The sequence below is a fragment of the Anser cygnoides genome, chromosome 21 (assembly GCF_040182565.1).
Source record: "Anser cygnoides isolate HZ-2024a breed goose chromosome 21, Taihu_goose_T2T_genome, whole genome shotgun sequence".
Lineage (NCBI taxonomy): Eukaryota > Metazoa > Chordata > Aves > Anseriformes > Anatidae > Anser > Anser cygnoides.
In genome coordinates, this window is record NC_089893.1 from 1942874 (window position 1) to 1953350 (window position 10477).

General features: G+C 49.4%; 1 protein-coding gene across 1 annotated transcript; it reads left to right on the plus strand.

Moving 5' to 3' along the window:
- The first annotated feature begins 245 nt into the window (after positions 1 to 245).
- On the plus strand, positions 246 to 9934 carry CXCR5 (C-X-C motif chemokine receptor 5). Its single transcript, XM_013187121.3, has 2 exons — positions 246 to 836; positions 6668 to 9934. The coding sequence occupies exons 1-2, from the start codon at positions 798 to 800 to the stop codon at positions 7742 to 7744; spliced, it is 1116 nt and encodes a 371-aa protein (XP_013042575.1). The 5' UTR covers positions 246 to 797; the 3' UTR covers positions 7745 to 9934.
- The last annotated feature ends 543 nt before the right edge of the window (positions 9935 to 10477 follow it).

Genomic DNA, 10477 nt, shown 5'->3' on the forward strand with positions numbered 1-10477 from the left:
CATCTTCTTTATATGCAAGATGAACACTGTGGGAAGCTGTCTAGCAATGGGTTCTTCTATGCATTGCACAGATGTATTGGGTTTATGTGACTGGGTAAAAACCACCACAACAGCAGAGCACCCTCTTCTACTGCAGCACTGGAGCAGCCTCTGGTAATTAATGTCCTTCCCCAGCAGCCACTGAGGCAGCACTTTCCATCAAAAACAGATGCATGCCAAACTGAGCACAGGTGAGGGATGAAACAGCGGGAGGAGGAGAGAGAACAGCCAAAGGGCACTGAGGCTGAAGTGGCGAGGAGGACCCAGAGGCAGAGGGCAATGGTTGTACAGATCAGCACAGTGCATTTCCTCAGATGTCTGCAAAGTCTCACATAGCTGCAGAGGAGCACCTAGATCTGGGGAGATTTTGGGTAAGGTTTTCCCTCAGCACAGAGCTTTCTAAACCCTTTCTGATTGCCCTGGACTAGGACATCAGCAGTCAAGAGCCCTGGAGGTTGGCAGGATGAAATTAACAGACCTCCTGGATCTTTTTGTTACAGGCCAAAGGAAGGTAGATTTTTCAAACTTCACTCAAAAAAACAATCAACTTACAACAAAAACCTTAAGAAAAAAATGATAGAGCAAGATGCCAATCTTTACATCAAATAGGTCACTCTTTGCTTGGAGCTCATTTGCCTTGCAAATACTCTATTGTTACATGCTGGGTCCCTCCCTACTCACTTAAATGACTAACTCCACCCCAAAAAAGAACTTTTGCTGAAATTGCTGGAGGAGAGGCAGATCCTGCCCCTGAAACCATGGGGCCTGTCAGCTACTCATCAGAGACCTATGACTTGGTGAGTTGGGCCTGGCTTTGCTTGTTTGAGAGGACAACTGGGGAGAGCAGGTAAAGCTGGGGTGGGCTGAAAGACCTGGTTTCGATGTCACCGTCTTCTAACCCCTCCCATGAGGAGTGAGAGGGCCCGAGCAATAACTTTCGCCAGCGCAATCAGACCTTGCATCCCTTAATTCTGGACTTGAGAGATGAGGGGACTGCAAGAGACACCACTGCATTTGTGGGGAGCTGGTGCAATGTCACTGCAGCCACTGCAGTCCAGGGGCGCAAGATGTTCCCATGCAGAAAGCTGCATGATGAGTGGTGGCAACTTTGAGCTGAGGTGTTCTGGTGGGCATTGAGCCCCAGCACTGCCCTCTCATGGGCACCCAAACCCCAGCTCCTGTCAGAAGGGCCAGAACCTTGCCTGGAGAGCCTGGCCAACGCACCTCTGCCCCACGCTGCCCACCAGTCCAAGCGTTCCCTGCTGGGATGCCACAGCAGAACCCGCTCTGCCCCTTGCTGCCCCACTCTTGGCACAGCCGTTCTCGGTGACACAATGTGGGTGAAAAGCACGCGTTCAGAGTCCGTCGCGTTTTGCACCAACCTTCAGTGGTATAAATGACTGTGCGTAGTGTGCAAAGCTCTAGAACTCTCCTCTAGCGTCTTTAACAGGAATAACAAAGCAAGCCCCAGTGCTCGCTCTCCACATGTGAAAAACCTTCATATGACTATATACTCCTACCCCTGCTTGCCTTCTCCATGAACAGGCTGCCTGAGTCTGCTGTGAAGGGAATACATAGTATATTTACAAGTGGGGAATTTTAAAGCATAGACGATAAATTGCAAATACTTCTTCTATCTGGGAGTGATGACACCGTACATTTAGCCCTGTAATTTTCTGCTCTAAGCTTGCAAATGAAATACAGCAGCTGTACCTTTTAGAGCATATTGTGCTATCCAAGGGGGTGTCCACAGCAGTGCTATCATTAGCCAGGTTTTCAAATGTTGCAGCTCAGAATTTCTGTTTTCATACAAAGGCTCTCTGCGGCAGACCTCAGTTTTTGTTTATTTTCTGTTCCAGAGAGAAATGCTGGATTTAATTTTTACCATTTTTTCTCTCTCTCCTTTTTCCTATACATTAGGGAAGAGAGAGAAGACTGGGAGTGGGACAGGCACTTCCAACCCTCCTTATTTTTTTTCAGTTCATCCAGTCTAAAAACCCATTGCAAATAGTGCTCGTGTCCCTTACAAGTTTTTGCAGAAGGCACTTGTCTGTGACCTCTGCTGAAGTTCGGTGGCAGCACTAAAGCCTGCTAAGAGGTTAGAACTAAACTCCCTTTGTCATCGCTTTGTTGGTTCATTCCTTCATCTGAACTCTCCCTTGGACTCTCTCCTATGATCAGAAAACCATCCACATCCAAGCGTGCTGTCTGTCAATCTGCACCGTGTCACTGACTACAAGTAAGCAGCTGCTGGTGGCAGTGTGTAGTTTTCTAAGGCAGTCAAATTAAACAGCACTGGGATTTGTTCTTTGGATACAAAACTTTCTAGAACCTTAGCTTAGCAATTTTACCTCTGTTGTGAACTATTGTAAGTTACAGAGGAGACCCCAGACAAGAGGAGAAACTCAGCTAACTTTGGGACTAAGTGTGAACAGTCCCATGCCACAGCAGAAACAGTTTTATATCTTTTCTCAGAATTCACGTGGTTGGGAGTTTGTGACATGCGTTTCCTAGGAGCTTCTCAGGTTTCTCGTCCTCCCTGGAACTGACCACAGATCACACACGAGCAGTGTCACATATGGTCTGGGGATGCCATATATTGGTGAGCTTAGTGCTTGCATCAACATGTCCAGAGAGATTTGCAAAAAAAAGGCCTCAACACTGTTCTAGCAAAGCAGTGACACAAAACCGCATTAACAAGAAAGGACCGGTTGACTGATAGAGCAAATGCAGAATGAAAACAATTGGAACATTTGCACTGAAAGGGCATTTATCTAAGTATTTTCCCAGCAAGTACAGCAATGGCTTCACCTAATCTTTGCTACCCTATGGGACCAATTATCTGTGTAATCTTGTGGAAAAGTAACATAACCAAAATTATAGTCCCAAGTCTCAACAGCAAGAAAATTTTGCCCACTTAACCTTCCTGAGCTGCAAACTAGAGAAAGAAAAAAAAAGTTGAAGAAAGACCACTGAGATTGCCATGAGGTCTCCTAAGGTGCTGAAGGCCAATTCTTGTTATGATGAGGCCAACATGGCTCAAGAGGCAAAAAAGGCACCTGCATTACAGGAACATGGCATTTACTTATACGTTAGTTTCCCTAGTTCAACCACCAGAGAGCTTATGAGCAGAAATTCTATCACAGTAGCTTGCTGAGCTGCACACTGACATGAGCAATTTCTATTTTATGGCTATGGGAATGAAACATGCTTCTCCTGGCCCTGGATGGGCTAGAAGGGAATGACTCACTTGGAAAATCCCTAATAGCGTACAGACTGCTGCTCTTCTACAGGCAAATGGTTTCATTGTTGGCAGTTGTGGGGAACTGAGAAAAGCAGCTGACATGCAGAGGAGACCTGCGTAACTTTGAGATATGGGTTAGAGGGGAAAAGAGATTCCTAAGCAAATAGAATGCAGGATCATGCCTCCCCCTGCCATGGCCCCAGGTGTGCACTTTACTGCTTAGTTACAGAAAAACTCACCGCTTTACTGTCACATTCCCCCTGCAGTATACACACATTGCTCGGGTTTTATTGTATTGCAGGAGAGCTGTGCAAAGGTTGCCCACATGCAGCCCATTCACTTATCCCATCCCAGATCAGGCAGCCACCCGCTTCCAGTCTGGAAACGGAAATCACAGCAGAGTCCCCAAAAGCCCTGGCTTGTCATTCAGTGCATCTCCTACAGCTCTGGTCCCTGCCCTTCCCATCTCAGCCTGGACTCTGACTTTTCATCCTTTTCTATTCATCTTCAACTCATCTCTGTCCGCTCCCACCCACACTCACTGCTCGGAGATGCACATGAGAGGACGCCTGAGACACAGCTCTGTGCACACTTCCTCTGCCCGCAGTGAGTGGCTTACAGTAAGAGCCCTACCTGCCACCTTATCTGCAATCAGATGGTGGCTGATAGTGGCCTCTGCACCTCCGGCTCCAACTGTAAGGTGATGCTGGAAACTGTTCTGCGGCCAAAGCCGTTCAACACCACACACGCCACCCACCTGTAGTCGTTGGCAGTGCTGGTGTGGTTCCAGGCAGTGCTCCAGCCAGCGGACCCAGCCGCTTCCCCTCATTTCCTTTTTCCCTTTAAAACTAGAACTGTTCAACCTCTCCCCAGCTAAGTTATTCACATTCCCTTTGGGGTTTTCCAGCGAGGTCACCATGGAATCCAGAGCAGCCCCGTTTGGTCATTGTGCCAAATTGCAAAGGTTCTTCATTTGGTTTTCTTTCTTAGGAGGCTGGGAATGGACCTGGAAGGCAGTGGGCAGCACGCTGTCTGCACCCACAGTGCCACAGCTGGCCTCACACTCAACAGGGGCCACTCAAACAAGAGTGTTCCGCCTGCCCCAAAGCCAGCAACCATGCATCTGCAGCATCACTGAGAAAGTCCCCTGGCGGTGCCCTGCTTTAGATTTAAGGATCTTGCCCCAGCCAATGCATTGCTGCATTTCTGTGTGCCAGTCACTCCTGACACAGAGTCCAGGTATGAAATAGCTAGGTATGAAAGCCATAAAGAAAACAAACTGGGAAGGATTTTTAAAGGCTTTTGTCTTCAGTAGCAATCTTCAGTCTCATACCATAAACCAGAAAAATAATTGTTCTTTGGAATATGAACATAGCTTGCCCAAGGCTGCAGTCCCACTGTTACATTAGGGGAAGACAGTTTTGTACGTGTGAGGTTTTGGGCAGGGAAGATGACTACTAGCCCCCGAGGGAGCTAGCTCTCAACCCCTTCGGGAGGAAGCGCTGCAGTGTCGCATCACAGCACAGAAGCAGCATGGGGGGCACGGAGCTGGCAGGGAAGGGGACCCTTGAAAGACCCAGAGTCCCTTGGGTCAGACCAAAGTCTGCCTGGCTCGGCACTCATTCTCTGCAGTAGCCAAAGGTAGAGGCCTGGGTAAGAGCTGGGCAAACTGATTTTACACTTTCCCCAAGGGCTTGCTTGCCCTCCTACCATCCCCTGCTTGAGGACCATGCAAGCCAGCTGCCTTTTGCATGTGTTCAGTAATGCTCTTTAGACATCTGCTCCTTCAATGCACCCAAGCTCCCCTTAAAGCCATGTAAGTGGTTTCAGCAACGTAGCAGTTCGAGTTGAGCACTGCCACATCAGCTCTTTACCCCCAGACAGTTGCTTGCAGAGGCACACAGCACATCAGAAGAGGAAGGTTTTAACAGAGAAGAAACATAATCACCCTTTCCAGCTCGGTATAACGCAGGAGTTGAGAATATTTGCAGTCACTTGGCTTAGGAGCACATGCAGGGGAAGGGGAGGAGTGGACAAAAAAAAAAAAAAAAAAGCTCTAAAGCTGTTTAAAGCAGGGCCAGTATTTTTAGCTGGGAACTTTGGCTGATGAGGGAAGGAGCAGCAGGTGCAAACAGCTACAGCTGGCAGTGAAAGGTATGAAAGCAGCGAGCAGGGACTTCCGCTGTGGTTGACACTGAAGTCTCAGTGTTGGTCTCCAGAGAGGGTGTGGGTGGGGGAGTGCACAACTACTGCTGCGGGGCTCTTCCCGTTTTGTCACTGATTTCTGAGCTTGCCACAAGCCTCCCAGGCTGCTCTTTTTCTGTGACAGTCTACATCTGAGCCCTTTGCTTTTGTTAGCACCTAACTCCTGCCAAAGCGCCTGAAGACAGAGGGTGCCCACCATCTGCAGTAGCTCTGCCACACTTTCCTTACCAGGTATCAGCCGAGGGTCTGAGTGGCATTTTTCAGATTCCCCTTCTGGCTTTGACTGCAATTAATTCAGAACCACAAGGTTTACCAACAGACCAGATTTCTCTTTCCAGAACAATCACTGTAGCTGTGGCACCCCACTGCCTCAGATGCATTCACTCCTCACACCTGCCCTAGAACTTTCTCTGAGTGCATGTTAAGCAATTCCAACCTTGGCTGCTGCTGTCCCACCTCGCCTTGCTCAGTGGACACTGCCCCAGGTGGCTCCAAGGTCTCCAAGCAACTGCTCAGAGCATGGCTGCGGTCAGAAACAAGTAAATCAGCAGGTGCAATGGGGCAAGCAGCAGAGCACACAGGAGGCTGTCCTGAATCCTTGTGCTAGAGCTGCTCAGCTGCGCTCAAGAAGTGGAGGTATCAGGAGGGCAAGAAAAATGAGTACTGAAACCTCCTTCCTATCAGGAAAGGGCAGAAGGGAATGGGATCAGTACATACAACTCGAGGTACAATGTGCTCTGCGGTGAATCTCACCACCTTTGTACCTGACAGCAGGCAGGCCAGGGACAGGCTATGCCACAAAGAGCTAGGAAAAAAAAAAAAAATCAGGAAAGCTGACAGACACACGTTGTGTGTTGTGAAAAAGCAAATGCCACCAGCAGGTAGCTCAGCAAAAAACTGAAGATGAAAGTGGTCCTCTGTCTGGACACCAGAACACCCCCAAAAACACTCGTTAAGGATTACAGAGCACGCAGCCCCTCACAGTCAGGGGTCAGGACAGCCTCTCCCCTCGCTGCTGCCTCTCATGGGACCCCAGCCACCACACTGCGGCCAGGTCCCACCTCCTCCTGCCGCAGCACACAGGGGTGCTCTGCCCCAGGCCTGTCAGGTGCAGCTGCGTGACAGCATTCTTCTGTTCAGAAACTGCCTTCCTGTAACCAGATTCTCTCTGTTCCCCAGAGCCAGGCGGAGCTGAGTGGTTACTACGAGGCTGAGAACACAACCCCTTCTTTGGAGGGCTACTTTTGCTTCAATCCAGCCTCATCTGTGGTTGGCAACCAGAGAGACCCCTTCAGAAAGGTCTTCATGCCCCTCATCTATCTGCTTATGTTTGTGCTGGGAACTGTGGGCAATGCCCTGGTCCTGGTCATTTTAGAGAGGTTCAAGCGGTCTCGCACAACCACGGAAAACTTCCTCTTCCACCTCACCCTGGCCAACCTGGCACTGCTGCTCACCTTCCCCTTCAGTGTGGTTGAGAGCTTGGCCGGGTGGGTATTTGGGACTTTCCTCTGCAAGATCCTCAGTGCTGTCCACAAGATCAATTTCTACTGCAGTAGCATGCTGCTGGGGTGCATTGCGGTAGACCGCTACCTGGCCATCGTTTACGCAATCCACACCTACCGCAAACGCAGAGCTCGCTCCATCCACCTCACCTGCATGGCAGTCTGGCTCTGTTCCTTGCTCTTGACCTTACCCGATCTCATCTTCATGGAAGTCTGGACAGATGAGAGCAACCGCAGCATTTGCTATTTTCCAGAGATTGGGATTCATGGCAACAACGCGTGGCTGGCAACCCGTTTCCTGTACCACACCGTGGGTTTCTTTGTGCCCCTTCTGGTCATGTGTTATTGCTACATGGCCATCGTCCGGACTCTGTGTCAGTCCCAACGCCTGCAGAGGCAAAAAGCTGTCCGCGTAGCCATCCTGGTCACAGGTGTGTTCCTGCTCTGCTGGAGCCCATACCACATCGTCATCTTTCTGAACACACTTACCAAGCTAGAAGCCTTCACCAAGAACTGCCTCCTGGAAGACCAGCTGGACACAGCCATCATGGTGACAGAGGCCATCGGCTTCACACACTGCTGCCTCAACCCCATCCTCTATGCCTTCATTGGGGTCAAGTTCCGTAACGACTTCTTCCGTATCCTGCAGGAGCTTGGCTGTATAAGCCAGGAGACCCTACAGGAGATCCTGGAGGTGACCAGGAAGGGCAGCGGAATCGAGTCTGACAACACCACCTCTATCTCCACTTTCTAACTCAGAAAGGCTGCTGCAGGGCAGAAGTGACCTGTGGTGTGCCTGTTCGGTGGCACACGTGCTGTGGCCTCAGTCCTAAGTTTCACAAGTGTCCCCACCATTCTCTTTACTCCTCAGAAAACAGATCTAATAGCCACCTAACACCCAAATCCCACCGGATACCTTCCCTGGATCCTTCTGGTTCACATACATTCAGAAATCTGTCTGGCAGCTGTTGGCAAATGCCTGATGGTCACACTGACAGGGCTGGATGAACGCAGGCAGGTTGAACCCGATATCACCACATCTCCCTCAAAACAATTGACTGCAGGTGTCCTGTGCACACAGCCAGACACAGGACTGGGTTGCCGGGGGGGTAGGAAAAAAAGCACAGCCAAGTAAAGGTGGAGCCATGTCAGTGAGCAAGCACTGAGGACAAAGATGAAACAAGTTCCCATTTCACCTGCTCAGGTCACTAGACATGCCCAAAGGAAGCAGTGGGACTCAATCACCACGGCAGATAAAGTCAGAGATGCAAGCAGGACCAGCAGGGGACACAAAACTCATCCCAGTAACACAGACACACAGTGCCAGTCTCTGGCTGGAATATCATTCCTCCTGCTGTGTGACATCCTGCAGCCCAGTCACAGCACACTGATCTTCCCAGCTCAGCTCGTGCCAGGAGGCTGGGTTGTGGACTCAGACTTGACTGCCGCAGATGCCTTTCCTGACACCAGCCAAATCCTTTGCTGTTCACTTGATCTGTTGCACTGCTGTTCATAGAATCATTTAGGTTGGAAAAGACCTCAAACGTCATCAAATCCAACTGTTAACCTAACACTGCTAGTCATAGCTCCAGTGAGCAACCAGCTGAAGTAAAGGCCTGACTGTTCAAAAGCTTTCTTTTAAGGAAGGTGACTGTCTGAACAGATGGCTTCAGTCTTGTGACTGAGCACAGAGAAGATGAACCACATCTTTAGGAGGCTGAAGGTGTCACTTTTTTTTTTTTTGCAACTGATTATACAGTGCTTTGTGGGTTCTGAAAGGAGGAGACCCATTACCTCAGAGTCAGGTAGAACATGGAAGGAAGAGCTAATTTGCATTATTTCTGTTTGGTTTTAGTGGGCCAAATGGGAACATGGCATTTTGCTTAGCGCTGTGCTTTCAGATATTCTTGCTCTACCTGCATGCATGGAGCCTTTAGATGTTGAGTGCATCAAGGTTTACACAGAAAAAACCTGAGCATTGATTTTGCCTTGAACCATGAGTGTCCAGCAACTGCCTGGATCAGGGCTTCTCAGTAACAAGTCGGTCCAAAACAAGAGTGGCAGCTCATTATTACACCACAAGCTAGCATGTAGGGCAGCCCTAACAGACTTGTGCAGCCTGCTGTTTCCTAGTGGGCCTCGTCACAGTAACGTGTCAGCACACACACAGCATTGCTTCGTTACATTTCTCTTATTAGCTAAACATTGCTTTGGCCTAAACTGAATGATAGTCACACACACAAACTGTCACACGGGAACGACCCTAACCACAAGCACACGTTAAAAATCTGCTGTACCACTCACCTCACTGTTTATGCAAAGTTGGAACAATGGCAGTTCTACTGCTGCAGTGGGGATTTTGTGCTAAAATCCCTTCTGAAGTTCAATCCACTATCAAAAAGCTCAGTTACAACCTAACCTCACCACAACCAAGGGCCACGCTGCAAAGAGCAATAATTAAGGAATGGGTCACTTTAGACTAGTCTGGCTCAGGCAGAGATCTGAATAAGTTGTCTACAGATTCTGACATGACAAGAAAACTCCCCAAATGTAAGGCCTTTATAGAAAGAACAGTCTGCCATTTCCTGCAGCGCTGCATCTTTGAAGCTGAAACCTTCAGGTGATGGTGACTGTGGCTGTCCAAGCACGAACAGCAGAGGAAGAGCTGCTCTTTGAAGCCTTCCCTTGCTACCTCTACAGTTGTACCAGTGAACGAACCCATGCAGATGTGTTGTAAACACCTCCCTAGCCCCAGTCTATGGGAACTATGTCCTTACAAAAACATTACTGAGGAATTGAACAGTCAGAGTGCAAATCCTTACAGCATTCACAGAGTAAAAGGAAAATCTACACACAAAATATGGGTGAACAAATTACGCATCTATTGTTACTATGGTGTTTAGCACTGGCATGTCAGTAAACTTTTTTAAAGTTTACAAGAGCTGTAACAAACAAATAAAGTACTATCTCTTCCCACATACGGTGCTTGTAAGCAGTTGCCTGCATTTGTGTCACTTCGAGAAGGGAAATGCACCTGCAAATGGAGTATGTTGATGGCACGTTCCTGCCATGCGTCCCCCTTTGCGCAGGGACCCGAGAGCTCACAGAGAGCAAAGGCTCTGTTGTGCTCAGAGACCACCAAGCCCCGCGTTTAGCTCGTTGTTACAGACTGCCCCAGCAGCTGCTGCCCTCAGGGGAAAACCACCCCTGGGGCTAGTGTTTGGCCAGGCTGGGAGCTGGCAGACCACGAGGGTGGACTTTGCTCCTGCAGCAACCTGCACGTTGGCTTGGAGGGCCTAGGAGCCAGATACAGACAGACACAGAGCTGGGGGAGGGAGAGCCCAGAGCGACCTCTGCCATTGCAGGGCTCTCCCCAGCCACTTTCCATCCCTACTGCATCAAGCCAGCTGTTGTTTCAGTTGCCCTGCTTCCTCTCATGATTACAGCTGAGCTGGGTATGCAGCAAGAGGCCCACATCTGTGGCTGT